This window comes from Oxyura jamaicensis, chromosome 3 (assembly GCF_011077185.1).
Source record: "Oxyura jamaicensis isolate SHBP4307 breed ruddy duck chromosome 3, BPBGC_Ojam_1.0, whole genome shotgun sequence".
Lineage (NCBI taxonomy): Eukaryota > Metazoa > Chordata > Aves > Anseriformes > Anatidae > Oxyura > Oxyura jamaicensis.
Window position 1 is genome coordinate 1,793,086 of NC_048895.1, and position 17,861 is coordinate 1,810,946.

General features: G+C 40.5%; 1 protein-coding gene across 6 annotated transcripts in view; it reads left to right on the top strand.

The window, feature by feature from the left end:
- The first annotated feature begins 264 nt into the window (after window positions 1-264).
- Window positions 265-17,861, top strand: part of EML6 (EMAP like 6) — a 128,873-nt gene continuing 111,276 nt past the window's right edge. For 3 of the 6 annotated variants that reach the window (XM_035322297.1, XM_035322298.1, XM_035322299.1), the window contains exon 1: window positions 272-1,408. In XM_035322297.1, coding sequence (XP_035178188.1) covers window positions 1,212-1,408 — 197 coding nt within the window. In that variant the 5' untranslated portion in view covers window positions 272-1,211. Of the gene's footprint in view, window positions 1,409-17,861 lie in introns of all 6 variants that reach the window. The other 3 variants (XM_035322300.1, XM_035322301.1, XM_035322302.1) reach the window with 2 other exon arrangements.

Here is a 17,861-nt window from a genome sequence, read left to right on the forward strand (position 1 = left end):
CCTTGTAGTGGGTAGTTTATCCCTGGCTTCCATCTGGCGCTGTGCTGTGGTGCTTCTCTGAATGAGCCGTTGGGTTTTCGCCTCGGATTTAGCATTCTCCTTCCTGTGATTGTGGCCGAGTTTCTGGAGGGCTGGATTTGGTCTCTTGTTGAGTGATACTATAAAGCGATGGATGGCTTACCACAACATGCGGCAACCATGCTCGCCTGGTAATGACAATACAAATCCTACTTCAGGTGAAACAGAAAAGCAAGGAAGCATGTTCCTTGGAAATACCACTCCAACGGACAGCAGTAAATTAAAAAATGAATGCAACATCCTGCCCCCCCCCCCCTCCCCCATTTTAAGGCAAATTGGAGTGGTTTGTGACTGAAAAATTATAACATGAAGTTGTCTTGATTACCTAGTCACTGTAGACTCCAAAAAGAGCAAGTTTTGGATTATGGGGAATAAGGATAGATGGGGTAATACTATCATATTTATTCTGGTTGTTGCATGTGAATCCTCTTGCCATAGTATCTAATATGAAGACTGAGAGCATCGGATGCTGCTGGAAAGGCTTAGAAGACCCTAACCACTCAGCGCTGCCACAGCACACATCCAAGCAGTGTTCCCCCCAGTCAAAGTAGTCCCCCTGCATTTTAAATACACATGCATTCTGCAGTTTGAAAACGCGGTGTTTTTTTTTCTTTCCCGTTTCCCCCCCTCTCTTTCAGTTTTGATCCAAAGATAGAAATCTTAGCAAGAAGAACACCCGGGAAGCTTTTTGCAGGAAGACAAGAAGGTGCAATACGAGAGATGCAGCAGGGAGCCTTTGGCAGGTGGCAGTGACGCACAGAAGTTACTTTGCCTTCGGAAAGAAAAAAGCCCTGTCTGCTGTTTATGTAGGTGTATTTTTGTTATCTCCCTTCTCCCCCAAGAAGTTGCCGGGGCCGCGCAGCAGCGGGGAAGCGGCGGCTGCTCGCCCTGGGCGGCAGCAGATTATGGTGGCAGCGCAGCAGTAGGAGCGGCGGCGGCAGCACTAGCAGCCCCGAGCTGCGAATGCGTTCTGCATTTACGATCGCCGCTGGAAAGTGCCACCTGAAGATTCGGCAGCTGGGCAAGGACCGCTAACGTTTTAAAGGGGAAAACCCCGACGGGGAAGGAGTTAAGGGGAGGAGGGGGCAGCGCTAGGTTTTGTGCGTGCTTGTGGGGAGAGGGGATTGGTTATCATGGCGGATCGGACAGCTCCTAGATGCCAGCTCCGTCTGGAGTGGGTTTACGGGTACAGGGGTCACCAGTGCCGCAACAACCTGTACTACACGGCGGGCAAAGAGGTGGTCTACTTCGTGGCTGGAGTCGGCGTGGTTTATAACACCAGAGAGCACAGCCAGAAATTCTTCCTAGGGCACAACGACGATATTATCAGGTAAGGGGGTTGACTTTTCTTGTGGTGGGGCGGGGTGGGGTTTACAAGGAAGGGAGGAGAATGTAGGGCTGGCAGAATACCCCCCTCCTCGCTTCTCATAGCTCTGCTTGTACCTGTCGTTTTAAAGCAGCTCAGATTTGTTATCAGCTGTCTGGGTAAAAGCTGGGTATCTAGATTTGATTATTATCTTTGTAGCACAGCTTCAAAACGTTGCTATAATAACACAGAAGGTAAGTTTTTTTTGTTTCACTGCACCAAAAGCAAAATAGATTATTTCTATATAAAAATGCAATGGGAAGATCTTAGTGCAACAGTGCTGCAAAATTGTGGATCCAGCAGCTAATCTCCCCAGCGCTGGGAACCTATATCACCGATTCTGATGTCTTAGACAAGGCAGGTGTAATTCTCTTTACACCCAGCACAAGAGTGCCATAAACCTGTCCATAAACATACCATTCTGAAAATTTCCCTGAAAATTTAAGTAGAGCTGTTGGTACTCCAGTCAAAAGAATTCCAAGTGTGCTGGTGCAAGATGGCTACAAAAGCACAGGTCTTGCTCCTGATCTGGCTAATTTCTTGTCTCTTTCTTTCAATTTCTGCTTAAAAAGTGAATTTAATTGATGTTACTGTACTACAGAAATACTAATTTTATTGCACCACACAAAGTAACACAACAAAAATGTGGTTCCAGAGCTCAAGATAGCCTTTTAAACAATGTGTTCAGAATATAGAAATTAAGTCAGTAAATAGAAAATTAATGTTGTCTCCACTCCTGCTCTATTCCTGACGAAAACCTGAAACTAGAATATCCTCACAAAGGGAGTTGCATATTAATGACACTCCTCTGAGCACAGCTAGCTGCTGCCCTCCCTATTCACCTGAATTCAGCATGAATGAAGCATTTTCTTGATCAAAATAGTCCCAGGTGACTCATGATGCGGTAGTACTGTGGAAATATTTGCTGAAGTCAGAGTTTTGACACTGGGTAACAAAATCACATAATAGTCATATAATCGTTCTGGAATCTTGTTTACAGAGAACCATCCACTTCTCCCAGTGAGAGCTTGGCTGCTTTTTCCCAGTGAGAGCTTGGCTGCTGTATCTCCTAGTAGCGTTTTTCTCCTCCCTTTTATAATCTGAGTTAAAACGGTGCTGTTTCAATAAAATTTGGTGCATGTGGTTACAAGTTTATTGCGGTTTCAAAGGTGTTATCACTTACGTTATTCAAATAGACTCTTAGTTCTTCAGCTAACTAAGAGAGGAATGACTATTTTAGATGCATCCCCAGTATCATGAAATGCAAGTTTTCTTTACTGCAGGGACATAATTTTTGATACTCTGGAGGATATGAAGTGTAATCCATATAGAGAGTAGTATGTGTGAGCTAATGTTTGAATTCTTAATAAATAATAGAAAGATAACCTGTCAAGACACAGCTGCATATATCCACTATTTTTTTATACTTGATAACACTTCCCTGACAAACCCAACTGTGTTGGACAACTTCTGTTCAAATTAGCAGGTGTTTTGAGGATTCATTGTCTGTCCAGTTAGTGTTTAACAAATGCTTTTGAATGATGAGTTTTGTTTCTGATCCAGGTCAAGATGAGAATTCTCTAGGATGACCATAGTTTCTGCAGAGGATGAAATGTTTTGTCCCAGAAAGCATGAACAGGGCCCAAGATGTCAGTTGATTTCCATTTTTAGTAGCCAAGAAAAGTTGCTGTCATAAGGGCTTTAAGAAAGGAAAGAGCTGTTGTTTAAGCATCTCCAAAATGTTGCTAGAATATTCTATTGTTTGCATCCGTTAATGTTTGCCTCTTCTGCCTTTGATGCACTTTGTAGACCTTATTGAGGAATATCCCATCACTGTCAGTACTTTAAAAGTCAGTGGTTCCTTGTATGAGTATTGCTGATATATCTAATAAATGCAGGAATTTAAATTATCACACATTAGGCTCCACAGCATCCAATAGAGTTGAATGAGATGAATATAATTCTCCCATTTTCTGCTTTTGTTGGAATTTATTTCTCTGAGACTACTTTCTAAACAACAGTGCATGTATTTGCAGTCCAACAGACTACTTTCTAAGGAGGTTTGAAACATGTTTTTTTTTTTTTTTTTTTTTTAAGTAGAACTTGCAGACTTTGGAAAAGATTGCAGAATCATTAAGACTGTAAATCCTTGAAGGGGGCAGAACCCCTTCCAGTAGTTGCCCATGCTGAAAGCTTTCAGCAAATATTATTTTGTGGAAACAAATGATGAACCCGTTATTCAGAGGGTTGAGAACATGTGCATTACCTTAAAATGTTTACTACAACCATGAAAGTAGATACCTTCCCTTGGTGAAAAGGTCACACGTAAAAGTGTATGCTCACTGTTTTCACAATTTTAGTAGTCTCGTCTCTTGCTTTGTATCAAGGTAATGCAGTTGGACGTAATTTAGTTTTGGCTAAAATAGATCAGGCTATTGGATTAATGGAGAAATGTTTTTTCTTTTTTTTTTTCCTTCCAACATCCTGCACTCAGCTAGTAAGGTAGATGTCCAGGGTGTGAACAAGGGTATGAACAAGTGAGTTCTGAAGTGTTTTGTTTCTTTTGTGAAGCAACTACAAGGTGCTGTACTTCCGAGCTCATCCTCCTTTAACCTTCCTAATGAGACATGGTTCTGGACTGCTGAATTTAACTTTGAAGTGAGTTCGGCTTTGTGGAGGGGTTGGACTGGCTGCCCTCCAGAGCCCCCCTTCAAACCTAAAACAGCTTATGATTCTTTAGTTTCTTCCCATCATATAATGTTATTCTTCTTGCACATTATTTAATTACTTGTGAATAGCATATAGCTATTGTTTATCAAGTATTGCCATTATAAAACAGGATGAGAGCATGTGGCTGAAATGAATAGAATTGGTTCTGGTCTCTGAATACTGATGAGTTTTATTTGGACCCTAAAAATGCATGCCAGTTATGAAGTTTGCAATCAATGAGCATGAAGTATACCCTATTTTTCTCACTCCATTTTTTTTTTTTAATAAAAGCTTTGACAGTCGAGCATGATCTAGCAGCTTAGAGGGTGGTGAAGGTCAGAATATTCCTGTTTTCTCTAAGCTGAGAGCCCTGTGTTTTACTCTAATGCCTATATTACAGGCCACAAAGCAATCCTGAAGTTGCTTGTATGGTAGCTCTGTTTGTTCTTGATATGTGATCTAGCTGAAGCATCATAGCTGATGCGTAATAGCTATGTCCAAGTCTAGCTATTGCAACATTTTTACATAGAAAGTGTAATATAGATTGTCGTTACGCACGTAACTTATTTTCATTGACTTTGGCATTTGTGCTCTACAGGATAAGGTTTTGGAAGTTGTAATACTAACATACAGAGATTGTTTTCCTTCCTGAGTAACTTAAAAGTGGGCTTTAGAGCAGGCCATTGTAATGATTGTAATGTCAGCAAGAATGTTGCATCCATGCAGTGTCACTGCCTTCAATGAAATTCATGCAACTGTAGGATTTATGGTTAGTATTACTGCTTGCAAGACGGGATCATAAGTTTTGACTGTAATTGAACTCTTGCAAAAGAACAGAAGGTTTTCTTATCTTATTGTGCGTTACTTTTATAACAGCAAGCCATTAGATGTTTCCTTGTTTTCATTGCCTATAATGTCCGCAATAGTGGAATGGTTTTTCTGGATATGCAAAAAACTCACTGAGAGAACACCTTTTACATTGTATTGAAGACTTCATCTACACTTACTAGGTTTCTCATCGTTTCTACCTTACATTCTGAACGAGATTGTGAGTTGTTAAGAACAACTTAATAATGATACGACGCCTATATTTAACTTGAGAGATACCTTCATGTATATGATATGTTGTGGTATTATGCTGTGTGGTATATGCTGTGGTGTATGTGTGGTGTATGTGATGTATGTTGTGGTATTATGCACATTATATCACATTATGTGACTTAAAAAAAAAAAAAATAACATTTTGCTTTCTAACTGGCTTAAAACAAGTCACCTGTAAGGCAGGGAGCTGCATGAGAGACTGCTCCCTTTCTCAGGCACCTCTGTGGTGTTTGCTGCCTGGGCATGTTACCTGGAAAGCTAGCCTATTATCTGTGGATACCAAAGCATGTTGTTTATGTAAGGCTGCTTACGATGTAATAGCGATGTAGGATTTATCAGAATACTGCTGTAAGTATGCTGGTGTATGTGTTCTACTGTGCTGACAGATTGAGATTAAAAATGCGGATGTGCCAATAGTTATGAGATTTACTTTGCTGCAAGAGTGACTGGGGGCCTCGTTTGTTCTTTAGAGTGTTCAAGAGGCTGGATTCGTATTAGAACGTGACTGTTTTCTTGTCTTTCTGTAGTTGGGGAAAAAAGAAATATGATTGCTTGAGGCAATGTCATATGTTGTTGACTATAGTAAACGTAATTTTGGAATAAGTAAATTGATGGCAGAGGTTTGCAAATCAAACCCCCAAAGTGAAAATACCAAAAATGTACTTGAATAGTTTTATTTAAATTTATATATTATAATATTTATGGTTATAGAGGGTGCTGCTGATTTGAATAGATCTAAAATACGTCAAATTTATGTAGAATTGCCACTTTTTTGATGGCAAGTTACAGCATTTGTTTCCTATAAAGTGTTATTCAAGTTAATGTTATTTCTTGTAATTGTATGGAAAATTGTACTGTCTGTAGCTTGTGTTTAACCTGGACTTCAGTCACAGAAGGTGCCTATTCAGGACAGATGAAACATAGCAACCAAAAAAATAGCAAAGTAGCAATGAAGCCGAATGAGATTTTCAACAACAGAATTTCCAGATGTGTTTCCTATGCAAGTGCTATGCAGGTGCCTAAGCAAAGCCATTACACCTTGAAAAGCATGATTGTGGAACAGCTAGGGTGAAGCAGAGTCTGAGATCTGAGTATACCAAAGTGATTTGGAAAGTGTTTTGAGACTGTGGGTTGTTAAATAATTTTCTTATTAAGGAAATCCTCACCCCAGAAATGCCCAAAAGAAACTAATTTTACCAGCTTATGGTTTTTTTTTACATTCAGTCTCAAAAAACGGGAAAATGCCTGTTCTTTCAGGACATTCTGGTGGCTGCTCTTAGTTTTGCTCTGTTTGATTGCCAGGAGGAACTACAACTCTATTAATATTTTTTAAAACACAATGAAGAAACAATTACGTATTTCAGCACTTAGTGCAGTGTAATGATCCTTGGGATAACTTGTTTGTAACTGGATATTACAAGAAAGAATCATCTTTAAGAAGGGCATTTGTAGCCCTTATCACATCTGTACCATAGGAACTGGCTGCCAAGACTTTCCACATGAGGAGGTGTAGGTTGCTATAGTCTACGCTTCAGCCTTTTTCTCAAGGACACAAGAGTTGGAATTCCTTTGAAAATGGAAGAGGGATGATGATGATTATTATTATTTTTAGTTTATGCATGGAATTGCAGAAGAGAAGTCCTCTGCTACAGTGTCTCCTTGAGAGTAGAAGCAGAGTTTTCAGCTTGAGGGAGGTTATTTCTTAAATAAAAGTCTTGGGTGATGGGAAGGAACAGCAGCAATACTTCTGTTAACCTCTGTAAAAGAATGAACTGCTGGAACAGCTATTGGGTAGCATAAATATTTCAATGAATTCTCCTCAGTGGCATTAGTACTAGGCTTAGGTGTAGTATCCACAGGCTTTCTTCAACTCAAATTGTTTCTGCAGGATGCCTCTCACAGGAACCTTAGTAAACAACAAAAACTTAATTTGTACTTTTTTTTTCCCACCTAAAGTCTTTAATTTGGAATAGCAGCTTGTTTTTTATGTGATACATCTTAACTCCAAGAACATTTAGTTACCTGTAGTTTGTCTACCAAATGTTGAATTTGAATTTGTCTTAAGAGGTGATATTTGTAACAGCCCTGGAATGAGATCTTTGGAGCTTTATTTCTTTATTATCTATACTTGATCCGAACTTCAAGTATAGGTTGTATGTTTCATTTTCTTGAAAAATGACGTGATGAGTCAACCCAGGAGATCTCTAAAGGAAACATCCTTCATCCCTGCTGCATCTTCAGTGCCAGTGCCATCAGATGGATCCGGGGAAGAACATTACAATATTTTTGGCTGGAGTTACTGGTGATGTGAGGAAAGGTTTAAATGCATTATGCAAATATACTGGAAATAGAAGTTACTGGTTTAGTTTTCTCACCACCTTACGTTCTGAACAGGATTGTGCAAGTTGTTAAGAACAACTTGTTAATGATGGGGTTATCAAAACAAAGAGGTATTGCTATTTGTCTGATCTTGTGTAGTGGTGGTGTTCTGAGCTATATGTTTGTTTTTGCAGTCTTTTGAGATTTTTTCACATAACCGAGAAGGCTAACTGCATGTAATTAAGTTAGCAGTCAGAGGTGGACTTAGTGGTATCAAATTTTGACGTTCATGTTTCAGAATTATTGCTGAGGTGTTTTGCACTTACTAATGTGATTTAATATAAAATACATCAAGCTCCTTTTAACAGTCTAACAGTATAATGTACTTTGGTACACTGTATCTTATTGATATAACTCCTGTTGATGTTGAAGTTTCTTCTTTTGAGACAGATGGGTTGTCTTTATTTGAGAATGGAATACTCTGAAACTAATAACAAAAATGGAATAGGAAATAACTATACTGAGACAAATACTAACCCTTTTGTTTTAGTTGCCTAACAATCCTAGTTATATTTTTTTTCTGATTTTTTAATGAGAAATTTTGATTGTCTTAGTTATTTTCAGCAGACCTGAATGTTGAAGTGGCAGCCCTACAAAAGATCTGCTGACTAGCAATTTTGTTGCATTACGTCAAAAGTGGTGGTGTATTTATACAAAGTGTCTGCCTTGCAGTCCTCAGAAATTGCCTTCCCTATGCAGAGACGAAAAATGCAAATGTCATTTACTCTTTTATTGTCTTTGGTAGTAACTCGTGCAAATATTCGTTGCAGAATAAGGGTATTTATAACAGTTTCAGGAAAGGTGAACTGAACTCTTGAAGAATTCAGGATACAATGTACCATTTCTTTTCCCTTTCCCTCTTTTTATAAATGTCTTTTTTTTTTTTCTCAGAATGATTAAGTTAACTGTAGTTAAAAAATAAAAGTCAAAAAAACATGCCTTCAGTTAATTACAACTCTCAATGTAAGTTATGGCGTTTCATCCTTTCACTATGACTAGTTAGACCATACTTTCTTCTACATATCTTAAGATACATTGGACTAAAAATGAAAGCACAGTCAGCTTCTGTCTGACTAGTCATAGTGTGATTCCTTCATTTTTTTCCTATCCCTGGTTTCTGAAAGTTACTCCTAAAGTATCTAAACATTTTGCTTAGTTCTCCAAATGCTGGAATGTATTGGAACTATGATTAGGTAAGTTGCGCTTTCTTTACTTATATTCTGCAAGACAGAAGGCAGAAAGGTGATTATGTATGTGTGACAAATTACGTGGCCAGTAGGACCAAATATTTGCCTGTGTTTATGCTGTTGTTGAACATGTGCTAGCATGGCTGCATTTAATCAAGATTTTGGTCTATAGCAAAATAGTCTATAGTAGTCTGCAGCAGAATCCTGGAGGTGACTTCCTGATCTTTTTAGATAGTGTTTTGTGTGTGTGTGTGTTTTTTTTTTTTTTAAACACCCACTGAAACGCTGCTCAGTGAAGCTACTCATTCTTTTAGCAGCTTTAAACCAAGCTTGCAATGCGCAATTGTCATGTTCCTGGTCCAAGGTTGTATGCATATAATTAGTGATTACTGCATATAATCTGGATCCACTTCTACTGGTAGAGTTTGTTTTTTTTTTTTTTAAAGTATTGACAACAGGAAAGCCTTGTCTGTGTGGGCCACAGAAGTCTAAAAGGATGTTATATTAAGTTGTTAGGAAAGCTGTCACTTATTGAAAGAGCTATTTGAAAGTAGCATAAATGTAAATGCTTTTTACTGGATGGTTCTCTTTGCAGGTTAGTTAAGTATCTAGGAGGTGGCCTTACTGTACCTCTGTTTCCCCCTCGTCTGTGCATCTGGCACCTTCACTGGTGGCAGACTGGGCCACATAACTTCTCTTCAGGCAACTGCGGTTCTTTTCTGTGGCATAAGAACATGATGGTGTGATACAGATGAGGTGCTAACCTAGAATTACTAATTTCAGACTGATCTTGAAGACATACTCTAGTTTAGGCCTGCACTGGATACATAACTTTTAAGTCAGGAAGCAGGTTTTAAAGAATTATATCTGAGCTACATGGCTGCAGGAAACAGCCTTTAACAAAAGGTGCTCAAACAGATAGCCCATGAAAATCACAGCCAGGAATATTACTTTCTGTAGTTTCATGATAGTTGAACATAACACCATAGGTCTGGTGTGTAAGTATTGTTCATCAAGTAAAGTAAATTTATGAAACATTTTAAAAAAAAAAAAAAGCAGAACGTAGAACTTTATTACAAGTAAGAGGTGCACATATTCCTTTAGTGATATTTTCACAACAGGTTTTCCCAGAATGTTCAGGTAATGCTGTTTCAGGGAACCTGCTAGATGCATTTGCTTGAATGTAGAAGCCTAGAAGAAATGAAGTATGCACTGAAGTTTAATGTAGACATGACATTTATAGTGGTTGAAAGGTTGGTTTTCCAAAAGCTTACAGAGCTTTCCTGGATGTCTTTAGAAGATTAAGATTAGTGGACATAGGCTCAGGATATGAATATTTTTGCACTTTGAGACTTGAAAATAGTTTTGAGTTTTTAAGATTGAGTAATGTTGTTAAAGAAATGTCATTATGCTTATTCTTACTATTTTATGCATAGCACTTTATTCTCCTGTTATGTTTCCTGTGCTTTATAATTGAATTGGTTTCTGTACAACATTCATAATTTACATTTTTTGGGGCCTTCTTTTGGATATGGGACTCTTTTGCATACATAATTTTGGATATAAATTACATCACAGGTCTGAAATGAAAATTAATATTTCCAGTTTATTTTCAGTGGAAATTTGACATTTATATTGCAATAAAAGGAATAAACTAGGAATAAAATTAGCTCAGGAGAGCTAATTCTCTTTATTTCCCTTCTGTTAAGTGAAAAGAACAGATTTTTCAGAGTTCTTCACATCTGTGTTATGTTCATTTTTCTTCCACCCTCTTCAGAGGAGCCTCCTTCACTCTGCCAAAGAGAAGCTTGTGGACTGCAAAGCTTGCTACACCAAAGCTTGTCCTTCATGAACAGAGCTGGCCTGATGCTAGCTGCAAGAGGGTTTGGCTTCCATTTCCTTTTTGTATACACTAAAAAAAAAAAAAAAATCCAGTGGTAGCTTAAGAAATGAGTCATGGTGTCACCTGTGTAGGCTGAAGATCTTTGGGAACAGAAAGGGTGGGGGGAGGAAAGCAATCTGTAGGACACCGTTTAAGGGTGAACACTTAATAAGTGACCTTGGATAAATGGAAATGAGCCAATGAGTACTAAAGAGTAAGAGGCTAGACCAGTAATAAAGCTGCTGTCAAGAAGTTAATATTCATTTCATATGCATCAACTTGTAAAATTTTACCTCTGAGTAGTCTACATTGTCCTACTATACCATAAATAAGCACTGATAGCCTACTGTATTCATAAAAAAAACACCACCAACAAACAAAACTTCTGATAATCAAGTTGTGATCACAACAAAGTGATTTGGGGCTAAGGCTAATGTTCTGGATGTAATTAATTTATCTCTTTTTTTTTTTTAACCTCCTGACCAGTACACTGATTCCTTTACTTTTTCTGAATTAATGAATGTTATACAGCTATTGCTTTGCCCTGAAGTTGCTTAATCTGCCCAATTGCAAAATGCTTGCTGGGGCATTGGTAACAATTCAGAAGAGTTACTTTTAGTATTCTAAAAAGCAGCTATGTGAATGCTAAATACTTGTCTTCAAATGGGACATTTTGAAGAAGCTGCTTGTAGGCCATACTAGAGATCTGTGTCAATGTGTTTACTGTATACAACTTTGGTCTTCCAAGCATTAACTTTTTTTTCCCTCTTGGTATGAGATTGGTGCTGGCAAGACAGTGACAGGGAAAGCAGATGTTTGAGAAAGGCAGCAGCTGCAAGATGTTTTGAAGAGTAGTCTTATGCTGGCAATAGACATCTGGAAAAGCTGATTTAGCTGTAACTGCCACCTTTAAAATTCTATTATTTTGAAATCTGAGACTAGTCAGAACTACTGTATTTATTAGCAGTAAATTTACTAGTAAATTTATTAGTGGTGGTGGCAGATGATTATTTTGAATACAGTAAAAGGTTTGAAAGCTTTTACATTTCTGCTATTAAATGTGTTTTGAGAAACTGATGAAAAAAGGTAGTATAGTGTCCTGCACCCTGTATAATTACAGTCACTGAAAATAGATTAATCCCTATGAATATTCTCCATTGCCTCTAGTTTAAATTTATTCAGTGGCTCAGTAAAGGTGCTTTATTCCTTGCTAAGATTGATTTCAATAGGTCTCTTGCATACAACTTTCTAAACTCAGGGTAGTAATCTTAAGTGATTTTATTACCATACATGCTACTATTTTTGGTCGAATAAAATTATTAAATCAGAGGTAGAACTGAGACAAGCAAATGTTCAGGCATTCCTGCCATATATCGCTGTAAAGCAAAGACTAAAATTAAAAATACAGTGATGGGAAATGTGCATGTATGCAGAGAGAGAGGGAGAAAGTAACTATTGTTTTAAGAAAGACTGAGGTGTGCTAAAGAATTTCTATCTGATGAGGTCCAGATACTGACATTTTAATGAAACTGGCATTTCATTAAATCCCCTATATTCCTGAAAGACCCTAAAGATAGAAAGGAATCTAACCATAATTTTTGATAACTTTTTGCTGTGATGAAAATGTATTGGTCTGGAATTTTACCCAGCCACCTGAAATAAATTTTAGTTACTGGAAGGAGTACAGAGACACTGAATCATCACGAATGTATTTTTATTTGAGCAGTGAATTTGTATCACTAGAATATCACTGACTTTGTATCACTAGCCTACAGGTTTCTGATTATTCTGATATTCCTGTAGCCTACAGATAGCAAGCAACTTAGTTGTTCTCATTCATTACTGGTTCCATTAATTATATTTTAGCTGAAGATGAACTGCTAATGAAACCACTTCTGATACTAGAATATTTCTCTTATGACTTAATGTGCCAGTTATGAGGCTAAAATGACTTGTGCCCTTTAAAAAAAAAAATATCGTATCCTTTTAGAAAATAATCTTTCCTAAAATTAATTCCTTTCTGGCAGAACACTAATACCTTTAGCAAAAGCAATTTCATAAATAGTGACTATATTAAGAAAATAGATATGAAATAGTTTCTTCTTTTGAGATAGAACTTAGTTAAGAACTTTAATTTGAAGAGGTTGTCTTTTGTTTGTTTTCTTATTTACTTTTTTCAGGGCTTCTGTCAGATTTTCAGACTTATAACTTATTTTTCTCATTGTAAGGAGTTTGATTTGGGGGTAAGAGAAGAAAATAAAATACAGCATGAAAGAATATTCTCTTCAGTTTTGTTTGTAGAGCGAATGGAGTGTGCATAATAGTAGCTATACTAACACAGGTCTAATACTGATTTTTGACTGCTCACCTCCATGGCATCACTGTTGTATTATAAAAAATGAAGGAGGCAATAAAGAGGTTTTTACAAGCAGCCAGCAGAATTGTTACAATACATACCAAGGAAGGTAATTCCTCTCTTCACATAGGTCATACTCCCAACTACTGTATTTTCTTGCTATCTTTTCAGCAGACCCTTTCTTCTCTGTAGATGTAGGGAAGAGTTCTTAGAATAATAAATCTTAAAAAGCACATATGGCGAAAGCCTACAGTTTCCAACTCTTGGGCCAAATCAGTTATTTCAGTGTATATTTTAACACTTTATTACAGTATAGTTTACTGTATTGCTAGATAAATTATAAATAAAAATACCACGTACTGTACAGAAAATCCATGACTTGCATTAACAGTGAATGCCAAGAATGGGGTAACTTTTTTTTGAAAGCTTGTCACAGAATCACAGAATTGCAGGTATTGGAAAGGACCTCAGGGGATCACTGGGTCCAACTCCCCTGCCAAAGCAGGTTCCCTAGAGCAGGTTGCCCAGGTAGATGTCCAAATGGGCCTTGAATACCTCCAGAGAAGGAGACTCCACAACCTCCCTGGGCAGCCTGTTTCAGTGCTCCATCACCCTCACCATGAAGAAGTTCTTCTGCATGTTGTTATGCAACTTCCTGTGCTCCATTTTGTGGCCATTGCCTCTTGTCCTATCCCCACAAACCACTGAAAAGAGGTTGGCCAAATCCCACTGTCTCCCACACTTAATATACTTGTAAACATTAATAAGATCCCCTTTCTGTCTTCTCTTCTCAAGGCTGAACAGAGCCAGGTCTCTCTTCCTTTCCTCATAGGGAAAAAGTTCCAGGTCCCATATCCTCTTTGTTGCCCTCCACTGGACTCTTTCCAGGAGTTCCCTGTCTTAATTTTGTACCGGGGAGCCCAGAACTGCATACAGTACTCCAGGCGAGGCCTGACCAGGACAGAGTAGGGGGGCAGCATCATCTCCCTTGACTTGCTGTCCACGCTCCTTTTAATGCACCCCAGGATCCCATTGGCCTTCTTGGCCACCAGGGCACGCTGCTGGCTCATGGTCAACCTGTTGTCCACCAGGACTCACAGGTCCTTCTCCGCAGAGCTCTGCTCCAGCAGGTCGTCCCCCAGCCTGTATTGACACATGCGGTTGTTCCTTCCCAGGTGCAGGACTCTACACACTTGCTCTTGTTAAACCTCATCTGGTTTCTCCCTGCCCATCTCTCCAGCCTGTCCAGATCTCATGGCACAGCCTTCTGGTGTGTCGGCCACTCCTCCCAGCTTTGTATCATTGGCGTACTTGCTGAGGGTGGACACTCTTCCCTCATCAAAGTCGTCGATGAAGCTGTCAAACAAGACTGGACCCAGCACTGGCCCCTGGGGAACACTGGTAGTCACAGGTCTCCAGACAGACTCTGAGCCACCCTCTGAGGTCAGCCAGTTCTCAACCCACCTTCCTGTCCATTTCCTGTCTATCCCACACTTTCTCAAATTTGTTAGCAGGATGTCGTGGGAGACAGTAGCAAAAGCCTTGCTAAAGTCGAGGTAGATGACATCCACTGCTCTCCCCATCACCTACCCAGCTGGTGATGCCATCATAGAAGGCTACAAGGTTGGTCGAACACGATTTTCCCTTGGTGAATCCATGCTGAGTACACCTCATAACCTTCTCTTCCAATTGCTTGGAGATGGCATCCAGAACAAACTGTTCCAACACCTTTCCAGGGACTGAGGTGAGACTGACTGGCCTGTAGTTTCCCAGATACTCCTTCTTGCCCTTCTTGAAGACTGGAGTGACATTGGCTATCGTCCAGTCTTCAGGAACCTCAAGACCTTTCTAAGATGATAGAGAGGTTTGGTGATAACCTCTGCTAACTCCCTCAGGACACGTGGATGCATCCCATCACGGCCCATGGATTTGTGTGCATTGACCCCACTCAGATGCTCCCAAACCACTCCCTCGTCAACCAGGAGGGAGATCTCCGCTTCCCAGACTCTTTCTCCTCCCTCCAGGGTCCAGGAGTCCTGGGAGGGTAGTCTTTGAAGCAAAGACCAAAGCAAATAAGGCATTCAGTATCTCCACCTTCTCAGCATCCCCCATTACCAGGACACCTCCCTCGTTCAGCAGGGGACCCACATTATCTGTAGTCTTCCTTTTACTGTTTACGTACTTAAAAACAAAACAAAACAACTTTTTATTATCCTTTATCTCTTTTGCAAACTTCACCTCCAGGTGGGCGTTAGCCTTCCTCGTTGTGTCCCTGCAGGCCCTGACAATACTCCTATACTCTTCCCAAGAGGACAGGCCCTTTTTCCATATTTCATAGACTTTCTTCTTCCTTTTGATCTTGTTGATGAACTCTTGCTCATCCATGCAGGTCTCCTGTCCCCCTTCCTCGATTTCCTGTTCTCTGGGAGGCATGGATCCTGAGCTTAGAATGCTGTTTAAATGTTGCCCATCTCTCACAAGCACCCTTGCCTTCTAGCAATCCAGCCCATGAGATACCCCCAAGTAGGTCCTGGAAGAGGTCAAAGTTAGCTCTCTGAAAATCCTAGGAATCCTACTGTTTGCCTAACAGTAGGAATCCTACTGTTTGCCTTACTTCTTCCACCAAGTTTCATCTTGAACTCCACCATCTCATGGTCGCTGCATCCCAAGCCTCCCCCAGCGTTCACATCCTTAACAAGCCCATCCCTGTTGGTAAGAACAAGGTCCAGAAGCAGCCCCTGCCTTGTCAGCTCCTCCACCACCTGCATCAGAAAATTATCCTCAGCACATTGAAGGAGCCATTTGGACTGTGCGTGCCTAGCCAAGTTTCTTTCCCAACAGATATCTGTATAATTGAAGTTCCCTGTGAGAACCAGCGCCCGGGATTATGAGGCTACTTCCAGCTGCTTGTAGAAGGCCTCATCGACCTCCTCCTCCTGATCCGGTGACCTGTAGTACGCCCCCACAACAGTGTCTCCCATACCAGCCCACCCCTTAATTCTCACCCACAAGCTCACTGCTTGTGCTTCACCCTCCCCCAGGTGGAGCTGGGTACACTCTAATTGCTCCCTCACATAAAGGGCAACTTCTCCCCCTCGCTTCCCCAGCCTGTCTTTCCTAAAAATGATGTAGCCCTCCATGACAGCGTTCCAGTCATGCGAGCTGTCCCACCACATCTACATGATTGCGATGAAGTTGTGGCCCTGTGATTGTACACAGATCTCGAGCTCATCCTGTTTATTTTCCATGCCTGGCACGTTGGTATACCGGCATTTTAGGGAAGCAGCAGGTGCAGTTACCCCTAGAGGGATGCAAGAAGATTCTGGACGGGGTATCGGGAATATTACTTTCTCTGAGGAGCCCTCAGACAATCCTATGGGATAACCCAGAGGTTTTTCCTTACTATCTTCAACAGTGACAGCAGTGACATCCACCAGCCCTTCTCTGTCACTTCTAACTTCCTTCCCTTCCCCTTTCAAACCTAGTTTAAAGCCCTGGTAATAAGTCCAGAGAGCTTGCTGCCCAATACACTTGTGCCCCACTTGCTGAGTTGGAGTCCGTCAGCAGCCCACATAACCGGCCTCTCAAAGGCCTGCCCAAGATAGTCAGCTGAATATGAGCCAGCAGTGTGCTCAGGTGGCCAAGAAGGCCAACAGCATCCTGGCTTATATAAGAAGCAGTGTGGCCAGCAGGACTAGGGAAGTGATTGTCCCACTGTACTCGGCTCTGGTGAGGCCGCACCTTGAGTACTGCGTTCAGTTTTGGGCCCCTCGCTACAAGAAGGACATGGAGGTGCTCGAGCGAGTCCAGAGAAGGGCAAGGAAGCTGGTGAGGGGTCTGGAGAACAAGTCTTACGAGGAGCGGCTGAGGGAGCTGGGACTGTTCAGCCTGGAGAAGAGGAGGCTCAGGGGCGACCTTATCGCATTTCACAGGTACCTTAAAGGAGGCTGTAGCGAGGTGGGGATTGGTCTGTTCTCCCATGTGCCTGGTGACAGGACGAGGGGGAATGGGCTAAAGTTGTGTCAGGGGAGGTTTAGGTTGGTTATTAGGAAAAACTTCTTTACAGAAAGGGTTGTTAGGCACCGGAATGGGCTGCCCAGGGAAGTGGTTGAGTCCCCATCCCTGGAGGTCTTTAAAAGACATTTAGATGTAGAGCTTAGGGATATGGTTTAGTGGAGGACTTGTTAGTGTTAGGTCGGAGGTTGGACTGGGTGATCTTGGAGGTCTCTTCCAACCTAGACGATTCTGTGATTCTGTGAAGATCAAAATACCCAAAGCCTTGGTCCAGACACCATCCCCTCAGCCAGTCATTTACCTGTCCTGTTCACCTCCTTCGTTCTGGGTCCCAGTCACCCATCGGGAGAACAGATGAGAACACTACCCGAACCCCAATCCCTTTAACATCCTTCCCAGGGATTGTCTATTGTATTTTTTCACTTAAGCTTACGCTGAAGACTTGAATATAATTTTCTTCTTTGTAACATGCATTTGGTATGGATGCAGTTTCATTCTCAAAATTCTTCCCTGGAGAGATGATACTTGGCTCAGGACATGTATATAAGTTGTAGTGGCACAGACAGAATAGGAAAGCAAGTATATAACTGAACTGGATACAGGGATGCATGAAATCTTTAAAAGCCCGTTCATTTTTTTAAAAGCTCTGAAAATAATATATTAAGTTAGTAAGGGGGGGAGGCCTGTTGCTTTGTGGCTGTATACACAAAAATATGTCCATTGCTGTTTTTATTCTCCTGTCTGTCATCAGTTAAATTTGGAAGTCTGCTAAACCAAACTGAATGCAGG